This window comes from Scyliorhinus torazame, chromosome 24 (genome assembly GCF_047496885.1).
Source record: "Scyliorhinus torazame isolate Kashiwa2021f chromosome 24, sScyTor2.1, whole genome shotgun sequence".
NCBI classification, from domain to species: Eukaryota; Metazoa; Chordata; class Chondrichthyes; order Carcharhiniformes; family Scyliorhinidae; genus Scyliorhinus; species Scyliorhinus torazame.
In genome coordinates this window covers 7,058,331-7,081,771 of record NC_092730.1, presented here as the reverse complement: position 1 = coordinate 7,081,771, position 23,441 = coordinate 7,058,331, and the positions used below count along the sequence as shown (strand labels likewise).

The window sequence follows — 23,441 nt, the reverse complement described above, 5'->3', positions numbered from 1 at the left end:
ATATTGTTCCGGACTCACCTTTCCAATTCCCCGCTCTGTCCTTCTGTCCATCCCTGTGGTGTACTGACCTTACATGGATAGAATCCCAGAGAAATGGTTCAACTTCAGAAACTCTCCGACTGGGGCAGATCGGGAGAAATCATCTTTATTGCTAAGTAATTATTGAGAGATGTGTTGGAACAGAGTTTTTGCACATTTTCCACAGTAACCTCAACAGTGACAGGAGCAATACAAACTGCAGAGAGAGCCAGGGAAACAACAGCAACACCGCAAGCAGCCATTGACAGACTGAGCCACAGCGCAGGGATTTGGCGATCTGTGGAAAGAGATTGTATCAGTTAGAGAGACCGAAACAGACAGCGCAGTGAAGATGATTTCAGAGACTCTGGGACCCAGCGATAGATAATCTCCCGAGTCATTGAGTACATGGCCCCTAGTGACCTTCCCAGTCTGCCTCTTCCAGCTCACATGTCACCACTCTCCATTCCCATTCTCTGGAATAACCAGGGAATTCTAACCTCACCGCATTTCCCCAGTCAGGTTCCTCAATTCCCTCCTGATTAAACTGATAGAATTCTGCCATTCACCCCACCGCACCCCCCACTGCGCTCGCCCACTCCTCTCACCTGCTTCTTTCAATATGTTTCAGACTCTTGGATGGACAGCTGCTGACTCGAAGACGAAAGGAAGACCAGATTCCCGCCAATCTATAATTCCCTGTGGATTTTGGGATGTTCTCACCTGATGTGATACGATTGTACCATATTGAATGTCACGGACAGAGTGTTCACAACACGGTCTAATCCCAACACCAGCTCCCTCGCCACAAACCCTTTCATATCCCAGCCAGACTGATGCTGTGGAAATTCTCCGGATTGGTGATCAGTATTGGAGCCTAAAGGAAGCTGTCACATTCCCTTCATTACAAACAGTTAGTACACATCAAAACAGCGCCATTAACTGAACCGCTGGGGACTGGGAGGTTATGAAAGGCACTCGAGAAATATCGGCCTGTCTTTAATGGAGATCATTTATTCACATTCTTCAATGAATAATTACAAAGAATGTTGATTTAAATGGGAACATGGAGTTTATGAAGCAACTTAATGGCGGCGCAATGGTTAGCACCGATGCCTCACGGCGCTGAGGACCCAGGTTGGATCCCGGCCCCGGGTCACTCTCCGTGTGGAGTTTGCACATTCTCCCCATGTCCGTGTAGTCTCACCCCCACAACCCAAAGATGTGCAGGATACGTGGATTGGCCACGCTAAATTGCCCCTTAATTGGAAAATAAAATTGGGTACTCTAAATTTTTAAAAACAAAATGAAGCAACTTAATACATACGGTTAATCATCAGTCAGTGCTTCTGTCAACGTTCAAGAGGACAACCTAAGTTTGCCGCATCGCGGAAGTTATAATGGTCGCGATAGCACCAGCAATACAAGCAGCAACAGCATTTTCTGCCTGTGAGAAGAGATTGTATCAGTCAGAGAGACAGAAACAGGCAGCACAGTGAAGATGTTTTCAGAGACTCTGGGACCCAGCGATAGATAATCTCCCGAGTCACTGAGGTATGGCCCCTAGTGACCTTCCCAGTCTGCCTCTTCCAGTTCAGATGTCATCGCTCTCCATTCCCATTCTCTGGAATAACCAGGGATTGGAGCCCCAGCCACCATGGCCCACCATTCCTCACATCAACCTTTTCATGGAATCTCTACAGTGCAGAAGGAAGCCATTCAGCCCATCGAGTCTGCACTGACCCTCTGAAAGAGCACCCTACCTAGGCCCAGCCCCCCATAACCCGGTAACCCCACATAACCATTGGGCACTAAGGGGCAATTGATCATGGCCGATCCAACCTAACCTGTGGGAGAAAACTGGAGGAGCCGGAGGAAACTCACGCAGACACGGGGAGAACGTGCAAACTCCACAGAGTAACCCAAGGTTGGAATTGAACCCGGGTCCCTGGCGCCACGAGGCAGTAGTGCTAACCACTTTCTCCAACAACACATCCATTCATACAAACACAAATAAGCTATTGTGCATTCCCTTAGTGCCTGTCTGCTGGGTATTCTTGTGAGACAAGTTGAGGTCTGTTGTCACTTACCAGTTGTTCAGGGAATCCAAAACGATTAAACACTTCTAACTTCTCGATAGTCTTCTCTGATGAATTAGATTTCATCACGGTGACCTCTGGCCACTTGGTGTGAGCATCAAGAACATGTGTCCTTCAAAAGGTCCTGCAAATTCCACATTCACTCATTGCCAAGCCTCTTCAGGCCATTCCCATGGATGCAGCGTTGCTAAGGGTGGCAGTTTTCTTATCTTTGCACAAGAGGAACATATTCCAGCTTTCTCTTTAATTTCTGCTTCCAGTCCAGACCGCCAGAAATAACGCCTCGCTCTTTCCTTCATACGTAAAACTGTGCAATGGCCCTCATGTAGCTTCTCTAACACTCACTTTCTCAATGGTGGTGGAATGATCACTCTGAGACCCACAGCGGACATCCTGATGGTACTGACAGCTCTATTTCCTGGGGGAGGAGGGTTTCAGGTTAGGCGCTAGTTTTAAAGTCTTCCCTCGTAATACCATATCCATCATGTCTGGGAGTATCGGATCGCTCCGAGTGTATTTCCTCACTTGTCTAGAAGTGACTGGTGTATTGTCTCCTTGTTCAAAGTAGAAAATGTTCCTATTTGAGTAGTCTGACAAACTACCTGGTATTAATCTTGAAAGTCCATCCGTGTTCCTATGTAGACTTGATTGTCGATACTTCATGGTATAAGTGTGCAGACAAAAGCAGTGCCCATCTCTGCATTCTACTTGCTGCAAGTGACAGATCCCGTGTGTGGCCAAAAAATGTTTGTTAATGGGCGATGGTCTGGCAGCAAGTTAAACGTTCTCCCATATAGGAACTGAAGGAATTTCTTTACTCTAAAGGTGATCTCTAAAGCTTCCTTTTCAATCTGGGCATAGTTCCTTTCAGCTTCTCTCAATGTTCGAGACCCAAAAGCAATGGGCCTTTCTTCACTCAGCAGCATGATGTGGGCGAGCACGGCCCCTACACTGTAAGGGGACACATCACAAGCTAACTGTAGGGGTAGAGTAAGATCATCATGCGTAAGAGCTTCAGATTTAAGTGACGCTGTTTTGGATTGCATGAAAGCATTATTGCATTGATCTGACCTCTTCCACTCCTTGTTCTGGCACAAGAGGTTATGTAACAGTTTCAGAATGGTTGCCAAGTTTGGAACAAATCTTCCACCGTTGTTCAACAATCGCAGGAAGGAATGTAACTGGTGAACAATATGAGGTACAGGCACCTCTGTGATAACCTTAACCTTTGAATGAGATTTGTGAAGACCCATGGAATCAATCACGTCCCAAATACTCATTGGAGGATTGGAAGAACTCACACTTGTCCTTACGGACTCCCAGACCATAGTCCCCCAATCTCTGGAGAGTGGCATTCAAATTTTGATCAGACAGGTGGTTGATGAGACGGTGGGGAAGCATTTTAGTGATAGCGACCACAACATGGTACAATTTCAGTTTGTTATGGACAAAGAAATAGACAAATTGCAAAGGTCTTGGATTGGGGGAGAGCCGACTTTAGTAAAATAAGGCAGGATCTGGCCAAGATAGATTGGAACAAGTTACTGGTGGGGAGATCTACTGAAGAGCAGTGGGAGACGTTCAAAGTGGAAATGTGGAGGGTACAAGCCCAGCATGTTCCCTCTCAGGCAATAGGAAGGAGTAACAAACCCAAGAAACCAGGGATAACCGGAGATATTCAGGATACAATGAGAAGGAAGAAAGAGACTTTTAATAAGTGCAAGGGAAGGAAATCAGCGGAGGCATTAATGGAGTACAGAAAGTGTAGGATGGAGCTTAAGAAAGCAATTCGGAGAGCAAAGTGGGGATATGAGGAATCTATCTGGTAAAAGTAGGGAAAATCCCAAGATATTCTAAGAGTATATCAGTGGGAAGAGGATAACCTGAGAAAAGGTAGAGCCCATTAGGGACCATGGGGGGAATCTGTGGGTGGATCTAGAGGACATCGGTAGAGTGTTAAATGAATATTTCACATCGATCTTCACCCAAGAGAATGAGGAGGCAGATTTGGAGCTCGGGAGAGAGACTGTGAGGTTACACACACGCGTATCTGTGTGTTCATACGTTTTAGGGTCTGGCTTCTCAGGCTGCACTAAACTATGGAGGAGATTACACATTTTCCCCCCATCACGCTCAGGAAAGTGGGCAGCAGAACATCTTCAGCTATTTTGTTTGCCTGCGTAAAATAGTCAAAATGCTCCGTATAGGAGCTCCATTGCTCCACATTTTCATCATAGTTGAAAACTCCCGCCATTTTCTCTACGAATGGAGGTTTTCTGTATGCACACTTTGAAACGCGTTCCCAGCAGCTACCTCGAGTGTTCTTTCACACACGGCAAGAACCCGAGTTTCAGCCTCTTTTTTAACATACCCAGCTCTATAACTGCAGCAGAGTATGGTTACTCACGTCCACCTCGCCCGTTCGGTCTGGAGCACATGCAAAAGCCTTCTTCTCTAAATTTTCTTTTCCCAGCTTTTCTTTGACAAATTCCTCTTCCCAGGCAGCTGGCAATCATCATTTGAAGCCCTCGTCGCCAGTTTTTATTTTGTATAGTAAGAGTCTTCCAACATCAGGTTAAAGTCCAACAGGTTTGTTTCGATGTCACTAGCTTTCGGAGCGCTGCTCCTTCCTCAGGTGAATGAAGAGGTATGTTCCAGAAACATATATATAGACAGATTCAAAGATGCCAGACAATGCTTGGAATGCGAGCATTAGCAGGTGATTAAATCTTTACAGATCCAGAGATGGGGTAACCCCAGGTTAAAGAGGTGTGAATTGTGTCAAGCCAGGACAGTTGGTAGGATTTTGCAGGCCAGATGGTGGGGGATGAATGTAATGCGACATGAATCCCAGGTCCCGGTTGAGGCCGCACTCATGTGTGCGGAACTCGGCGATTCTGCGTTGTCGCTCCTCCTGAAGGCCGCCTTGGAGAACGCTTACCCGGAGATCAGAGGTTGAATGCCCTTGACTGCTGAAGTGTTCCCCGACTGGAAGGGAACATTCCTGCCTGGTGATTGTCGCGCGATGTCCGTTCATTCGTTGTCGCAGCGTCTGCATGATCTCGCCAATGTACCACGCTTCGGGACATCCTTTCCTGCAGCGTATGAGGTAGACAACGTTTGCCGAGTCGCACGAGTATGTACCGCGTACCTGGTGGGTGGTGTTCTCGCGTGTAATGGTGGTATCCATGTCGATGATCGGGCACGTCTAGCACAGATTGCCATGGCAGGGTTGTGTGGTGTCGTGGTCACTGTTCTGAAGGCTGGGTAGTTTGCTGCAAACAATGGTTTGTTTGAGGTTGCGCAGTTGTTTGAAGGCAAGTATTGGGGGTGTGGGGATGACCTTGGCAAGATGTTCATCTTCATCGATGACACGTTGAAGGCTGTGAAGATGTCGTAGTTTCTCCACTCCGGGAAAGTACTGGACGACGAAGGGTATTCTGTCGGTTGTGTCCCATGTTTGTCTTCTGAGGAGGTCGGTGCGGTTTTTTCCTGTGGCGCGTTGGAACTGTTGATCGATGAGTCGAGCGCCATATCCCGTTCGTACGAGGGCATCTTTCAATGTCTGTAGATGTCTGTTATGCTCCTCCTCGTCTGAGCAGATCCTGTGTATACGGAGCACTTGTCCATAGGGGATGGCTTCTTTAATGTGTTTAGGGTGGAAGCTGGAGAAGTGGAGCATCGTGAGGTTATCCGTGGGTTTGCGGTAAAGCGAAGTGCTGAGGTGACCGTCCTTGATGGAGACGAGTGTGTCCAAGCATGCAACTGATTTTGGGGAGTAGTCCATGGTGAGTCTGATGGTTGGATGGAACTTATTAATGTCATCGTGTAGTTGTTTCAGTGATTCTTCGCCGTGGGTCCAAAGGAAAAAAATGTCATCGATATATCTGGTGTATAACGTCGGTTGAAGGTCCTGTGCGGTGAGTAGGTCCTGTTCAAACTTGTGCATGAAGATGTTGGCGTATTGGGGTGCGAATTTGGTCCCCATGGCTGTTCCATGCGTCTGGATGAAGAACTTGTTGTCGAAGGTGAAGACGTTGTGATCCAGAATGAAGCGGATGAGTTGCAGAATTGCGTCTGGAGATTGGCAGTTGTCGGTGTTGAGCACTGAGGCTGTTGCAGCAATGCCGTCTGTTGCTAACTTGGCCTTAGTTTAATTGCTCTGTTTTATTACCTTTGCTCTTGAGTCGCCAGGTATCTTTATGATACCGCCACGTGGTTCAAGTCCGAGTAATGATCAATAATCCAATACACCGCTTAGTAAGATTTAAATCAAAGCACATTTATTATACACAGTAATCACTACTCATGCATAAATTCTACGTCTAAGCTACTTCTACGACTAACAGGCCTATACTTAACTTGGAACTGGCCCACCAGGTCAGGGAAATGAATGGCCTTTCGTTCGGGTTCTGAGCCTGCGGGATTCGAAGTTGGTACAGGTTGGTAGCTAGGACCGCCTATCTCGTAGCGAGCGTTGAAGTAAGACTTACTGTTTTAAGCGGCTGTTGAAGAGCTGAAGAGCAGAGTGCTGGTGGAGGGCAGTTGAAGAGAAGAGAGCGACTTGAACTTGGGCTCAATTCTTATAGTTCCCAGGGGCTTCCCGCCTTTCGGGGCGGACCCTGTACCTGGTCCCAAGTGATTGGACTTTGTCCCAATCACTTGGTTCGATTTTCTCCAATGCTGGAGCGGTTCCCTGATCGATGGGCGGTCTTGAGGTGGTCGTTCACCTCCCTTTGTGTCGCCTTCTGCTGGCGCCCAAGAGTCTGGTTTGGCTTTGTGTGTCTAAATGTTGCTCATTGTTCCCGGGGATTGCTCATTAGTATGCAGATGGCTGGTGTTTTGTTATGCTGATGGTTACTGGTATCGATCTTGTCTGGCCTTCCCAGAGGTGAATACACAGTCAACCTGCAGCTGCTCGTTTTTGTCCTGTTGGCTGATTTTCCCATTAGCCTTTGCCGTTCGCCATTTTGAATCGGGAGTTAGCCATTTTAAGTGGCTACACGTCGTCATGGGGGATGCTGGTATAGAGTGCTGAGACGTCCATTGTGACGAGGAATGTTACTGGTTCAACTGGTCCATGGGTGCTTTTGTATATCAGAGAGTGACACTCGGGAGCACCGAGGGTTAAAAACAACGAGCTTTATTTACAGGTGTGTGTTCACTTAGGTGGCTGCTTCATCTCAGCCTCTTTCCCCGCGCGAGTGACTGCTGACATCATTTCTGGTGAATACAGCAATACATAACAGAGCAGAGCTTTGTGAAGCTCAGAGGAATAAATATAAATACATAACAAGACCCCGTCTGCAACCTCAACCTTCAGCGATTTGACACCTTCCCGATCTTCCTGTGGTCGCTCATCCCCTGTGACCCACGCAGATCCTGACTACACTACCTTCTATAGTTCACACAGTGCCAGTTATCTGAGCTGGAGTCAGATTTAATAACGGGGTTTCTACATCAGTGGGGTGGTGTCACTCTCACCCTTCCTCCTGGGGCTGCTGTAACTGCTCAGATGTCTCCTTGTTCAGCAACAGATGGAAGAATGTCCATGACCAGAAGATCCTGCTAGTCTATAATTACCTGTGGATTATGGGATTGACTCACTCACCTGCCTCGATTCAGCTTTCCCGTAACAAAGCCTTTTGACAAAGTGTTCACAGTTTGCTCCTGTTACGTTATACTTCTGTCTGTTTCCAACTTGCGCTTCGGCATTTTGTAGTATCTGGCGAACAGGAAACCTGTTCCTGATCTGATCAGCCGTGTTGTTGACACGGTATTTACTGGATCCAGCTACTGCAGAGAGACGCTCTTTTTTAACCACAGCAAATATTGTAGAACTGGACATTACATTGCTCAATGTTTCACCAGATCCTCCATCTAGAAAATGTATTAAAGCAGCAGTTTATTGAGACAGTTTTGATATATTAATGGAACAGTTTATTGAGTTTAAAAACATTCTGTAACAACTCATCAGGTCTGGCAGCATCTGTGGGGAGAGAAAACCAAGCGAACACACACAGAAAATATAAGCAGGAGGAAGCCATTCAGCCCTTCGAGCCTGCTCTGCCAGAATCGAACGTTTCAAGTCCTTTTGACTTCGCCAGAGATAAAGACAGAGAAATGTGTTGGATTATTTACTGTACAAGAGAGGGTGGAGCAGAGTAGAATATCAGTGATTGGTGGAAGAGGTTGAAACAAAGATGTGTGGTCACGAGACAGATGAAGCATTCATGCCAGAGGAAGGTGCTAGGAGTTGCCATGATGTAAGATATCAGAATGTGTTGACGGGAGCATAAAGGTCAGTGCCCAGTGAAAGCAAAACTGAGGAACACGTGACAAATGGCCCCAGTAAAGTGGAGGCGATTTGCATTGCGGCAAAAATTGTTTGGGATATTAAAGAAAATGTCAAGATGGAGGAGAAAGTTCCTAGTCTAAAGTTGTTGAGCCCAGTGTTGAGCCCAGGGGCTGTAAGGTGCCTAATTGGAAGATGAGGTGCTGCTCCTCCAGTTTGCGTTGGCTTCACTGGAGCATTGCAGCAGGCCGAGGAGAGACACGCGGACAATGGGAGCAGCGAATCCAGTGTACCAAATGGAGGGAGGTGCAAACAAAGTATTGCTTCACCTCAAAGGAGTGTTTGGGGCCTTGAACAGTGAGGAGTACGGGTGTAAAGAAGTGTTGCTCTTTCTAGCTTTAGTCTATTTGCTCTCTTTAGGTCACCTTTGCTCATGAGTCGCCAGGTATCTTTATGATACCGCCACGTGGTTCAAGTTCAGGTTATGATTAATAATACAGCACACCGCTTAGTAAGGATTAAAACAACGGTCATTTATTATATACAACAAGCAATATGAATACCCTAACACTACTTTCTATATAACAAACCTATCACTACTGGCCAATACTTAACTTAGGAAGAGCCCACCAGGTCAGGGAAACGAATGGCTTGTCCAATCAAATCTGGCCCGCGGGATTCAAAAGGGCTGCTACAGGTCGGTGGCTAGGTGTCTCTACCGGATAGCGATCGTTGAATTCAAACTTACTGCTGCCGGTGGCTGGTCTTCCGAAGGTCTCGAGCAGGCGAAGATGAGAGAGAGAGAGATCTGAACTTGGACCTTTACTTTTATAGGGCCCAGGGGCTTCCCGCCTCCCGGGGCGGGCCTTGACCCTGAGTCCCAAGTGATTGGATTCTGTCCCCAGTCTCTGGGGTCGATGTGTCCAATGGTGAGGCGATTCCCCGATCGGGGGGGGTGGTCGCTCACCTGTCTTTGTTTCGGCCACTGCAGGCGCCGACAGGTCTGGCCCGGTATTCAATTGCTAATATGTTGCAATTCCAGGGGATAGCCGATTTAACTGGATGTCTGAGTTGATTAGGTGTAAACAGTCCTGAATGAAACTGCGGATACCTGTGTTGAAGGGCTGTTGATAGCCCTGAGTATCGATCTGGGCTACGTTCCCAGAGGTGAATATGCAAACCTGTCTGCAGCTGCCTGCTTGTGTCTTCTTGGCTGCTTTTCCCAGCAGTCTTTCGGGTTAGCCATTTTAAACTGGGTTTTGGCCAGATTAATCGGAACGCAGCCATTTTACATGGCTACAGAAGAAGGTGTTGCACCTTCTGAGATTGCATCGAAAGTGCTGTGGGAAGGGGCTGGGGTGTTGGGGGTGATGTAGAAGTGGACCAAGGTGCAACGAAGGGAGCGGTTTCTGCAGAATGCTGACGAGGGGGTGAGGGGAAGATGTGTTTGGTGGTGGCACCATGCTGGAGTTGGCAGAAATGACGGAGGATGATCCTTTGAATGTGGAGTTTGTTGGAGTAGAAAGTGAGGAAAAGGGGGACCCTATCATGGGACCCTATCATCTGTCAACCACTGTGGTGTGGGGGGTATCTCAGTTTAAAAAGAGGTAGACATGTTAGAAGCTCCATTTTCAAAGGTGGCATCATCAGAACAGGTGCGACGGAGGCAGAGGAACTGGGAGAAAGGGACAGAGTCCTTGCAGGAAGCAGGATGTGAGGAGCTGTAATTGAGGGAGTGTGATGAACGCTTACTGCCTTATCATCATGTAAGGTGATGTCCCCTTTAAGACCAGGCTTGGAACCCTGGGGACTCCGCCTCTGGCTCCGCCCATCTGGGAGCCATACATAAAGGCCTGCCTCATGGTCTGTATAGCAGTCAGCTCTCGTCCAAATCTGTAGCATTGTTATTAGCCTAATAAAGCCTTCTTTACAGTTTAATCTCTAAGCATCATTATTGAGGGTACCTCAATTTATTAGGCTAAACTAGATTCAGGATGGACGCAGGCCTAAAACCAGAGAAGCTCAATCTGGAAGCACGAACGCCGGAGGCAAAGGCAATTTTTAAATACTGGCTGCGGTGCTTCGAGGCCTACCTGGACTCCGCAGAGACTCCCATCCTGGGGCCACGCACGCTGCGTCTACTCCACGCCCGGGTGAGTCACAGAATCTCCGCCACGCTCGAAAAGGCGACGATTTATGAGGAAGCGATTGAGTTGCTCCGCAAGTGGTTTGTCAAACCCGTCAATGAGGTGCACGCCCGGCATCTGCTCTCTACCTGCCGGCAGCGCTCGGGGGAATCGCTCGACGAGTTTGTTGAGAAACTCACCGCGCTGGCCAGGGACTGTGACCATCAGGATGTGACAGGGTAAGTCCATATGAACCTGCACATCAGAGATTCTTTCGTGTCCGGCATCCGCTCAACCTACATCCGGCAGCAACTGCTCGAAAACGGGGCAAAAGACCTCCAGGAGACGCTAACGCTCGCCTCCTCGCTGGAGGTGGCCCGACATAACTTGGGTACGTACCCCGCGGACTCTGCCAGCCCCCCCCCGGACTTTCTCAGACTCGCCCGTATTACAGGCCTGCGCCACGCGGTGACCCGCTCACCATGGGGGCACACCTTGCTACTTCTGCGGGCAGGGCCAGCACCCACGCCCACGCTGCCCAGCCCGCTCCGCGATCTGCAGCGACTGCGGGAAGAAAGGGCACTTTGCGAGGGTCTGCCTGGCCAGACCCAGGGGCCAGAAAAACAAAGAACAGCCGGCCCGAAAATCAGGCTCTCAGGCCCGTAGGCCTCGCAATGCTGCTGCGCACCGACCCGACACGTCCTCTTCTGACGCGTCATCAGCCTCGTGCGAATCATGGGAGCGGCCATCTGGTCGGCAGCCATCTTCTCGACCCGACACGTGCGACCAACGGCCATTTTACGACTCCAACTACCCGCGACTGGGTGCGATCACCCTCGATCAAACTCGGCCGAAACACCTGCAGAACTCCATGATGCAGGTCCAGGTCAACGGGCACGACACTGCATGCCTCTTCGACTCCGGGAGCACGGAGAGCTTTATCCACCCTGAAACGGTAAGGCGCTGCTCCCTACGCACCCATCCCACATCCCAAACCATAGCCCTCGCATCTGGGTCCCACTCGGTACAAATCACGGGGTACTGTATTGCGGATCTCTCGATCCAGGGTGCCAAATACACCCGTTTCAAATTTTATATCCTCCCTCACCTCTGTGCCCCCCTGCTGCTCGGACTGGATTTCCAGTGCAGCCACCGAAGCCTGACACTGAAGTTCGGCGGACCCTTGCCCCCCCTCACGGTGTGCTGCCTTGCGACACTGAAAGTCGCACCCCCCTCGCTATTCGCTAACCTCACTCCCGACTGTAAGCCCGTCGCCACCAGGAGCCGGCGCTACAGTGCCCAAGATATGGCTTTTATCAAGTCAGAGGTCCAGCGTTTACTGGGAGAGGGGGTCATCGAGGCTAGCAACAGCCCTTGGAGAGCGCAAGTGGTGGTAGTCCGGTCCGGGGAGAAGAAACGGATGGTCGTGCATTATAGCCAGACCATAAACCGATTCACGCAGCTTGATGCGTACCCCCTTCCTCGCATCGCGGAAATGGTAAATCGGATCGCCCAATACCGAGTCTTTTCCACGGTCGACCTCAAATCTGCCTACCACCAGCTCCCCATCCGACCAAAAGACCGCCTCTATACTGCCTTCGAAGCAGCCAGCCGGCTCTTCCACTTCCTCAGGGTCCCCTTTGGTGTCACAAATGGGGTCTCCGTCTTTCAAAGGGCGATGGACCAAATGGTGGACCAGTACGGTTTGCGGGCTACATACCCGTACTTGGACAATGTCACCATCTGCGGCCATGATCAGCAGGACCATGACGCTAACCTCAAAAAGTTCCTCCAGACCGCCCGAGCCCTTAACCTGACCTATAATGAGGGCAAATGCGTTTTCCACACCACCCGGCTGGCCATCCTCGGCTATGTCGTGGAAGACGGGGTCCTAGGTCCCGACCCCGACCGCATGCGCCCCCTTAAGGAACTCCCTCTCCCCCGCAGCCTCAAGGCCCTCAAACGGTGCTTGGGGCTTTTCTCCTATTACGCCCAGTGGGTCCCCAAGTATGCGGACAAAGCCCGCCCGCTCCTAAAGACCACCACTTTTCCCCTCTCGGCTGAGGCTCAATTGGCCTTCAACCGCATCAAGGCCGACATCATCAAGGCCGCCATGCACGCGGTGGACGAAACCATCCCTTTCCAGGTAGAGAGCGATGCATCAGACATCGCCCTGGCTGCTACCCTCAATCAAGGAGGCAGACCAGTAGCGTTCTTCTCCCGAACCCTCACCGCCTCCGAGATTCGACACTCTGCAGTCGAAAAGGAGGCACAAGCCATTGTGGAGGCTGTTCGGTGCTGGAGACACTACCTCGCCAGTAGGAGGTTTACCCTCGTCACCGACCAACGGTCGGTCGCCTATATGTTCGATAACACGCAACGGGGCAAAATAAAAAAGCGATAAAATTTTGAGGTGGAGGATCGAACTCTCCACCTACTCGTACGATATCAAGTATCGTCCAGGGGAGCTCAACGAGCCCCCAGATGCCCTGTCCCGCGGCACATGCGCCAACGCGCAGGAGGACCGCCTGCAAGCCATCCACAATGACCTCTGCCACCCCGGGGTTACCCGGCTCGTCCATTTCATCAAGTCCCGCAACCGACCTTACTCAACCAAGGAGGTCAAGGCCATGGTCAGGGCCTGCCAGGTCTGTGCGGAGTGCAAACCGCACTTCTATCGGCCAGACAAGGTTCGGCTCGTGAAGGCCTCGGGCCCCTTTGAGCGACTGAGCGTGGACTTCAAGGGGCCCCTCCCGTCCACCAACCGTTATGCCTATTTCCTCACCGTGATCGATGAGTTCTCCCGTTTCCCATTCGCCATTCTCTGCACCGACATGACCTCAGCCACGGTGATTAAGGCACTGCACAGCATCTTCACCCTGTTCGGTTTCCCTGCTTATATCCACAGCGACCGGGGTACATCGTTCATGAGCGATGAACTGCGTCAGTATCTGCTCAGCAAAGGCATCGCCTCGAGCAGAACGACCAGCTATAACCCACGGGGAAACGGGCAGGTGGAGAGGGAGAACGCGACCGTGTGGAAGGCTGTCCTTCTGGCCCTGCGGTCGAGAAATCTCCCAACCACCCGCTGGCAGGAGGTCCTACCCGATGCCCTACACTCCATTAGGTCACTCCTCTGCACGGCCACAAATGAGACCCCTCATGAGCGATTGTTTCTCTTCCCCAGGAAGTCTACCTCCGGGGTCTCGCTTCCACCTTGGCTGACGGCTCCGGGACCTGTTCTTCTCCGGAGGCACGCGAGGAGCCATAAAACGGACCCCCTAGTTGAAAAGGTCCGACTGCTCCACGCCAACCCCAGTTACGCCTACGTGGAGTACTCCGACGGCAGGCAAGATACGGTTTCCCTCCGGGATCTGGCGCCCGCTGGATCCTCCACCACAGACGCCCCTTCCCGCGCCGCTCCCCTGCAGGACCCGTCGCCCCCTACAATACACCCCCTTCCGGCCCTACCACCCGTTGGTGAGCTCCTACCGTGCGCCCCCCCCCCCCCTTTACACACCCCGCCGGCGCCGGCTCCGCTACCCCCGGCCCTGCCTAGTTCCTCTGCCCCGACCCGGACCAAAGCTCCGACCGCTGTGCTCCCGGATGTGCCCTCAACCGGGACGTCCGTGCCCGCCGCACCATCGCCCGAACTGAGGAGATCGAGGAGGACGATCCGGCCGCCGAGACGGATGGACCTATGATGGCACTTCATCCCCGCCGGACTCCTTTTTAAACAGGGGGCGAATGTGATGAACGGTTACTGCCTTATCATCATGTAAGGTGATGTCCCCTTTAAGACCAGGCTTGGAACCCTGGGGACTCCGCCTCTGGCTCCGCCCATCTGGGAGCCATACATAAAGGCCTGCCTCATGGTCTGTATAGCAGTCAGCTCTCGTCCAAATCTGTAGCATAGTTATTAGCTTAATAAAGCCTTCTTTACAGTTTAATCTCTAAGCATCATTATTGAGGGTACCTCAGGGAGACTAGGAGTTTCTTGGGCACATTGACATTGGGGGTGACAAGGTTTCGGAGGTGCTGGCAGGCTTAAAAGTGGACAAATCTTCAGGTCCGAATGAATTGTGTCCCAGGATGCTGTGGGGTGCGAGGGAGGAGATTGCAGGGGATCTGACCCCAAATCTTTAATTCCTGCCTGGCCACCGGGGAGGTGCCAGAGAACTGGAGAACAACTAATGTGGTCCCAGGGTAACTTGATAAGGTGGATTCAAATTGGCTGAGCTGTAGGAGACAAGAACGGTGATGACAGACGTCTGCTTTAGTGACTGGAAGTCAGTGTCCAGTGTCGTACCACAGGGATCTGTGCTGGGCCCCCTATTATTCATCATTTATATAAACAACATAGATGACTATGTGTGTGGGGGGGGGGGGGGGGGGGGGGGGGTGATCAGTAAGATTGCGGATGACACAAAGATTGGCCGGGTGGTTAACAGTGAGGCTGAGAGTCCCGGGCTACAGGAAGATACAGACGGGATGGTCAACTGGGCAGAAACGTGGCAGATGGAATTTAACCCTGAAAAGTCCGAGCTGATACATTTTGGAAGGAGCAGTTTAACAAGGAAATATTCAATGAGCGGCCTGACACTGGGACGTTCCGAGGAACAGAGGGAGCTTGGCGTGTTTGTCCATAAATCTCTGAAGGCAGAAGGGCAGGTTAATAGGGAGGTGAAAAAGGCATAGAATCATAGAAGTTTACAGCATGGAAACAGGCCCTTCGGCCCAACCAGTCCATGCCGCCCAGTTTTTACCATTAAGCTAGTCCCAGTTGCCCGCACTTGGCCCATAACCCTCTATACCCATCTTACCCATGTAACCATCTAAATGCTTTTTGAAAGACACAATTGTACCCGCCTCTACTACTACCTCTGGCAGCCCATTCCAGACACTCACTACCCTCTGAGTGAAGAAATTGCCCCTCTGGGCCCTTCTGAATCTCTCCCCTCTCACCTTAAACCTATGCCCTCTAGTTTTAGACTCCCCGACCTTTGGGAAAAGATGTTGACTATCTACCTTATCTATGCCCCTCATTATTTTATAGACCTCTATAAGATCACCCCTAAGCCTCCTACGCTCCAGGGAAAAAAGTCCCAGTCTATCCAGCCTCTCCTTATAACTCAAACCATCAAGTCCCGGCAACATCCTAGTAAATCTTTTCTGCACTCTTTCTAGTTTAATAATATCCTTTCTATAATAGGGTGACCAGAACTGCACACAGTATTCCAAGTGTGGCCGTACCAATGTCTTGTACAACTTCAACAAGACGTCCCAACTCCTATATTCAATGTTCTGACCAATGAAACCAAGCATGCCGAATGCCTTCTTCACCACCCGTTCCACCTGCGACTCCACCTTCAAGGAGCTATGAACCTGTACTCCTAGATCTCTTTGTTCTATAACTCTCCCCAACGCCATACCATTAACTGAGTAGGTCCTGGCCTGATTCGATCTGCCAAAATGCATCACCTCACATTTATCTAAATTAAACTCCATCTGCCATTCGTCCGCCCACTGGCCTAATTGATCAAGATCCCGTTGCAATCCTAGATAACCTTCTTCACTATCCACTGTGCCACCAATCTTGGTGTCATCTGCAAACTTACTAACCATGCCTCCTAAATTCTCATCCAAATCATTAATATAAATCACAAATAACAGTGGACCCAGCACCGATCCCTGAGGCACACCACTGGTCACAGGCCTCCAGTTTGAAAAACAACCCTCTACAACCACCCTCTGCCTTCTGTCGTCCAGCCAATTTTGAATCCAATTGGCAACCTCACCCTGGATCCCGTGAGCTTTAACCTTCTGCAACAACCTACCATGCGGTACCTTGTCAAAGGCTTTGCTAAAGTCCATGTAGACAACGTCTACTGCACTGCCCTCATCTACCTTCTTGGTCACTCCCTCAAAAAACTCAATCAAATTTGTGAGACATGATTTTCCACGCACAAAGCCATGCTGACTGCCCCGAATCAGTCCTTGCCTCTCTAAATGCTTGTAGATCCTGTCTCTCAGAATACCTTCTAGCAACTTACCTACTACAGACGTTAGGCTCACCGGTCTGTAGTTCCCAGGCTTTTCCCTGCTGCCCTTCTTAAACAAGGGCACAACATTCGCCACTCTCCAATCTTCAGGCACCTCACCTGTGGCTGCCGATGATTCAAATATCTCGGTTAGGGGACCCGCAATTTCCTCCCTAGCCTCCCACAACATCCTGGGATACATTTCATCAGGTCCCGGGGATTTATCTACCTTGATGCGCTTTAAGACTTCCAGCACCTCCTCCTCTGTAATATGCACACTTCTCAAGACATCACTATTTATTTCCCTTAGTTTCCTAACATCCATGCCTTTCTCCACCGTGAATACCGATGAGAAATATTCATTCAGGATCTCACCCAACTCTTGTGGCTCTGCACATAGATGCCCTTGTTGATCCTTAAGAGGCCCTACTCTGTCCCTAGTTACTCTTTTCCCCTTTATGTATCTGTAGAATCTCTTTGGATTCACCCTTGCATTATTTGCCAAAGCAATTTCATGTCCCCTTTTTGCCCTCCTGATTTCCCTCTTAACTCTATTTCGACAATCTCTATACTCTTCAAGGGATCTACTTGATCCCAGTTGCTTATGTACGTCATATGCCTCCTTCTTCTTTTTGACCAGAGTCTCAATATCTCGAGTCATCCAGGGTTCCCTACTTCTACCAGCCTTGCCCTTCACTCTAAAGGGAATGTGCTTACCCTGCACCCTGGTTAACACATTTTTAAAAGCCTCCCATTTACCAGCCGTCCCTTTGTCTGCCAATAGTCTCCCCCAATCTACCTCTGCAAGTTCCTGTCTGATACCATCAAAATTGGCCTTGCCCCAATTAAGAATTTTAACTCTTGGGCCAGACCTATCATTCTCCATAGCTATCTTAAAACTAATGGAATTATGGTCACTTGTCCCAAAGTGATCCCTCACTAGCACTTCTATCACTTGCCCTTCCTTATTTCCCAAGACGAGGTCAAGTTTTGCCCCCTCTCTAGTCGGTCCATCCACATACTGAATGAGAAATTCCTCCTGAATACACTCAACAAATTTCCCTCCATCCAAACCCCTAATGCTATGGCTGTCCCAGTCAATGTTGGGAAAGTTAAAGTCCCCTACTACTACCACCCTATTATTCTTGCAGCTATCTGTAATCTCCTTACATATTTGCTCCTCAATTTCCCGCTGACTATTTGGGGGCCTGTAGTACAGTCCTACCAAGGTGATCTCTCCCTTCTTATTTTTCAGTTCCACCCATATAGACTCAGTGGGCAAACCCTCGGATATATCCCCTCTAAGTACTGCTGTGATGTTCTCCCTAATCAAAAACGCCACTCCCCCTCCTCTCTTACCTCCTGTTCTATCCTTTCTATAGCATCTGTACCCCGGAACATTGAGCTGCCAGTCCTGCCCCTCCCTTAGCCATGTTTCAGTCATAGCTATAATATCCCAGTCCCATGTGCCCGTCCATGCCCTGAGTTCATCCGCTTTGCCCGTCAGGCCCCTTGCATTGAAATAAATGCAGTTTAATGTAGACCTTCCTTGCTCTCTGCCCTGCTTTCTCTGGTCATGCTTTACACACTCTCCCTTCCTGCCTTTTGTTTCTGTCCCCACTGACTTCCTACATCGGTTCCCATCCCCCTGGCACATTAGTTTAAACCCTCCCCAACTGCACTAGCAAACACCCCCCCGAGAACATTGGTTCCGGTCCCACCCAGATGCAGACCGTCCGATTTGTACAGGTCCCACCTCCCCCAGAATCGGTTCCAATGTCCCAGGAATTTGAAACCCTCCCTCTTGCACCATCTCTCAAGCCACGTATTCATCCTAGCTATCCTGTCATTCCTACTCTGACTATCACGTGGCACTGGTAGCAATCCTGAGATTACTACCTTTGAGGTCCTACTTTTTAGTTTAACTCCTAACTCCCTAAATTCAGCTTGTAGGACCTCATCCCGTTTTTTACCTATATCGTTGGTGCCAATATGCACCACGACAGCTGGCTGTTCACCCTCCCCCTCCAGAATGCCCTGCAGCCGCTCCGAGACATCCTTGACCCTTGCACCAGGGAGGCAACATACCAACTTGGATTCTCGTTTGCGTCCGCAGAAACGCCTGTCTATTCCCCTTACAATTGAATCCCCTATCACTATAGCTCTGCCACTCTTTTTCCCGCCCTTCTGTGCAGCTGAGCCAGCCACGGTGCCATGAACCTGGCCGCTGCCACCTTCCCCTGGTGAGCCATCTCCCCCAACAGTTTCCAAAACGGTAAATCTGTTTTGGAGGGAGATGACCGCAGGGGATCCCTGCACTGCCTTCCTACTCTTCCTCTGTCTGTTGGTCACCCTTTCCCTATCTGCCTCAGTAATTTTAATCTGCGGTGTGACCAATTCATAGGGGACACTTGCCTTTATCAATCGAGGCATGGATTACAAAAGCAGGGAGGTCCTGTTGGAGTTGTATAGAACTTTGGTGAGGCCACAGCGGGAGCACTGTGTCGCCACATTATAGGAAGGATGTGATTGCACTGGAGGGAGTGCAGAAGAGATTCACCAGGATGTTGCCTGGGATGGAACATTTAAGTTATAAAGAGAGATTGGATAGGCTTGGGTTATTTTCTCTGGAGCAGAGAAGACTGAGGGGCGACCTGATCGAGGTGGACAAGGTTATGAGGGGCATGGATAGGGAGCAGCTGTTCCCCTTAGTTCAAGGGACAGTTATGAGGGGGACACAAGTTCAAGGTTAGGGGCAGGAGGCTTAGGGGGAGTTTGAGTTCAAACCTTTTCTACCCAGAGGGTGGTGATGGTCTGGAATGCACTGCCTGGGAGGGTGTAGAGGCGGGTGACCTGACATCCTTTAAGAAGTACCTGGGTGAGTACTTGAAACGTCTTAATATTCAAGGCTGTGGGCCATGTGCTGGCAAATGGGATTAGATGGGCAGGTCAGGGTCTTTCATGTGGCGGTGGACCAAAGGGCCTCTTCTGCACTGCATTATACTGTGATTCTGAGGTGGCTGTGGGAGTCGGTAGGCTTTGTAATGAATGTTGGTGGTCAGTCTATCACCACAGAAGCTGCCAGACCTGCGTTCTTCCAGCATTTTCTGTTTCAGATTCCACACACGTGTTTGCTTTTTTTTAGTGTTTATTGAGGTTGTTTGAATATCCAGGGTCTTTACAGTTAGAGGGAGTTAGTTACAGTTAAAGGGAATGTGTTACTGAAGCTGATTAAAAGCCTCCATTAGTTACAAGTTACAGTTCGCTGCTACCTTTAAGACTAAATATCCCAAGGTGTATCAACGAGGAGTGAAATGAAGAGCTGGGTTATTGATAAAAGCAAATTACTGTGGATGCTGGAATCTAAAACAAAAACAGAAAATACTGGACAATCTCAGCAGGTCTGACAGCCTCTGGGGAGAGAGAAGGGAGCAAACGTTTCCAGTCTGGACGATTCTGTCAAAGCTGGGTTATTGAGTTCAGGGAGCTGAGGTTAACATTATCACAGAGGGTTTAAAGTTAGTCAGCGTGGACTCAGACAGTAGCAGAGACAGGCTAGAGGAAGGGAGTGCGGGGAGGTCATTCCCACATTGAGCCAGTTTACCTGCATGCAGTCTAATTAATGCTGACCTCAAAATAATTGGGAGTAAGGTCACAACATCCCACTGGTTCCATCACTTGTGTCCGCTGCAGGGGTTTAGGGAGGGAATTCCAGAACTTGATGTCAAGACATTTGCCGCCATTGGCGAAGGAAGGAGGGGCTAGCAGCCAGGCAGCGTAGAGCTCCCAGCTCTAGCTGCCGACACGTCCCGGAGCATTGCCGGGTCCGTGGCGGCGCGAGGGGGTTCATGGCGGACTCAGCCCACGGACCTGGACCGCAAAAATAGTACCCCCTTCGGCTGCTCGCGCGCAACGGGCCCCCCCTCACTCTCCACAGTGCACCCAGCCCTGAATGAAACCCCCCCTGCCTGCGGATCGGCCCTCCCCGGACTGTGCCGGCCCTGGAATGAGTCTGCAGCCGCCACACGGAGTTCACGACGGGTGAGACCACAGTGCCCCACGCCGTTGGGAACTTGGCTGGTTGGGGACGGCGCATCGGCGGGGGGGGGGGGGGGGGGGGGGTGCGGCCTCAGGCAATGTCCTGAGGCTGTGGGTAAGGCGGAGCATCGCGAAAGCGGCCCCCCAATTTGGGTGTCATCAGGGATTCTCCGCTCCCCTCGCCGAATGCGATTCCAGCGTCGGGGATTGGAGAATCCAGCCCAAGGTCTCAGAACGGTGTCACTGTAATTACACCCTCTTTCCAATGGTGACACAGCAGCACCTCCACTGGTGAAATATTGTAATTACAGTGTGATGTTTACATAGGCAGTCTCCATTGGAAATAATGGATTATGGACAGACTTCAGGTTCATAATTTTATTCTGTCAATAGAAAAGATCATTGAATCTAAGTAGAAAAATTCAGTAGCCTTTACCTGAAGTTAAGTGAATGACATATCCATTTCCGATATAGATAGCCCAGTGTTGGTAGGCAACTCGGAATATTTCAATCAAATCTCCAGGTCTGGGGTGAGAAGATGTCTGGAAAGAAGACGGGGTTTACATTAGAAATCAACCTGACCATTTGAAAGTGAAGTTCCTGCAGTTACGGTCCAGAATAACAACTGCTCTGACAAATTGCATTTATTTAGAACCTTTAACGGAAGCAAAAGTAATTTGGCATGTCTGCATCGACTCTCACAAACTTCTTCAGATGTGCGATAGAGAGCATCCTATCCGGCTGCATCACAGCCTGGTATGGCAACTGCTCGGTTCAAGATCGCAAGAAACTGCAGAGTGTGGTGAACTCAGCCCAACGCATCACACAAGCTTGCACTCCCACATTGATTCTGTCTCCACCTCCCGCTGCCTCAGGAAGGCAGACAGCAGTATCAGAGACACCTCCCAACCAGGCATTGTCTTCTTCCAGACCCTTCCATCAGGCAGAAGGTACAGAAGTCTGAAGACCCGCACATCCAGACATAGGATTCACGCCAGCCCCCGGCGATTCTCCGACCTGGCGGGGGGTCGGAGAATGTCGCCCCTGTTCGCAGCCAAAAAACAGTAGGGGGAGGGGGGGGGGGAGACACAGATGAACCACGGATCATAAAGGAAAGTGAGGGAATGGGTGTTGAGGAAGGGGGGGCGAAAGCTCACAAAAAAGACTGTGAGGTACAAGGGACAGAGCAGCAAGGGGAAAACCAGAGTGAACTACAAAAAAACACACCGGTTAATACACACTCGGGCCAACACATCTGGGTTTGATATGGAACAGTTTCATCAACAGGAAGCCTGTTAGACACAAACCAGAGCTGAGATAAAAGTTGTTACAACGGGAAAAGATCAAAAACGTTAAAGACAAACTTACATAGCTCATTTTGCCTGAGTGATTCTGAAGTGAGATTAAAAGTTAGACACCGTAAACAGCCTCTCTCGGAGTTTGAGAATATTTCTGGAGCAGTTGGTCAAACCAGTCCGACATTTAGAATTCTCGCTTTCTGTAACGTATGTTCTCTGACACGATTTTTGGCAGGCTATACATAGATTTTTCATCAAAACTGACAAATCAGCTTTGAGCACACTGAGGCTGATATATGATTGGATATGAAGTTTTTTGTTTTTTAAAAAAATATATTTATTAAAGTTTTTTAACACAATTTTTCTCCCTTACAAACAATAACCCCCCCCCCTCCTCGTAACAAAAAAAACCGAGAAATTGCGCAGAGCAAGATATATACATCGCAAAATGATATATTTACACAGCTTTGTACACTGGCCCTCACCCGTACGTGCCAGTTTCCCCGACTCTTCATGTTATCTCTTGCTCATCCACCCTCCCAGGCAGTCCCCCCTTCCCCCCCTCCCTCCCAGGACATCTCTCTTCCCCCCCCCCCCCCCCCCCCCCCCCCCCCCCCGGGTTGCTGCTGCTGCTGACCGACCTTCCTCTAACGCTCCGCGAGATAGTCTAGGAACGGTTGCCACCATCTGTAGAACCCCTGCACAGACCCTCTCAAGGCGAACTTCATCCTCTCCAACTTTATGAACCCAGCCATATCATTTATCCAGGCCTCCAGGCTGGGGGGCTTCGCCTCCTTCCACATTAGCAAGATCCTTCGCCGGGCTGGATATGAAGTTTTAAGAGAGACAGCCCAGTCCAGTTCAGTCTGCTTACAACCACTGCCCTTCCCCAGACCCACCTTCCATTTACGGGGGAATTAACTGCTGCTCTCACTGGACAGTGAGAAACTGGGGCTGCTGCTGCTCATGTCCCTGCTCCCCTCGCTGGACATGGCCCGTCCAACCACTCTCTCTCTTTCTACTTCCCTCTCTTTCTTTCTCCTGCCCCCCCCTCTCTCTCGTTCTTCCCTCATCACTCTGTGCCCCCAACTTCTCGCTCTCTCCTTTTCTCCCTTCCTCAATTCCTCTCCCCATCACTCTCACCCATCCGATCTCCTTCCCCTCTCCTTCCTTCTCTCTCTCCTCTCACTCCCGCTCTTGCTCTTCCTCTCTCACCCTCTTTCCTCCCTCCGACTCTTTCTGTCTCTCTCAATTCCTTTCCCCCCATCTCTCCCTCTTTCTCTCCCTTTCTCTCTCCTCCTCTCACTCCCTCTCTTGCTCTTCCTCTCTCACCCTCTTTCCTCCCTCCGACTCTTTCTGTCTCTCTCTCGCTCGCTCTCTGTGTCTCTCTCTCTCCCCCAAATCCCCCCATCTGACCCCACACACCCATTGCTTGTCCCCTTTTCCACTCTGGAACGTTCCGGTTCCTGATCCCCCATCATGTTATCTGATTCTGAGACTGTGGACCAGTCCTGATGTATCACCAG

The 23,441-nt window shown here is 50.1% G+C and overlaps 1 protein-coding gene across 2 annotated transcripts; it reads right to left on the bottom strand.

Annotated features, from left to right (window-relative positions):
* Nucleotides 1–129: 129 nt before the first annotated feature.
* Nucleotides 130–22,146, bottom strand: LOC140399847 (phospholipase A and acyltransferase 3-like). 2 transcript variants are annotated; one of them, XM_072489308.1, is made up of 5 exons: nucleotides 21,986–22,146; nucleotides 21,054–21,159; nucleotides 7,729–7,997; nucleotides 1,346–1,465; nucleotides 130–316 (listed from the first exon to the last, which is right to left on the bottom strand). In XM_072489308.1, exons 1-4 carry the CDS (start codon nucleotides 21,992–21,994, stop codon nucleotides 1,391–1,393), a joined length of 459 nt encoding a protein of 152 aa, XP_072345409.1. In that variant the 5' UTR covers nucleotides 21,995–22,146; the 3' UTR covers nucleotides 130–316; nucleotides 1,346–1,390. The 2 variants fall into 2 exon arrangements, with proteins under 2 accessions (XP_072345409.1, XP_072345408.1); XM_072489307.1 differs by lacking the exon at nucleotides 1,346–1,465.
* Between the last annotated feature and the right edge of the window lie 1,295 nt (nucleotides 22,147–23,441).

What these genes read in the sequence shown, in the direction of transcription:
- LOC140399847 (XM_072489307.1), bottom strand. An exon ending in TGTCATTCACTTAACTTCAG is followed by an intron (nt 7,998 to 21,053) that starts GTAAAGGCTACT and finishes TACATTTTCTAG; the next exon opens with ATGGAGGATCTGGTGAAACA. An exon ending in GGAAAGCTGAATCGAGGCAG is followed by an intron (nt 317 to 7,728) that starts GTGAGTGAGTCA and finishes CTCTTTCCACAG; the next exon opens with ATCGCCAAATCCCTGCGCTG.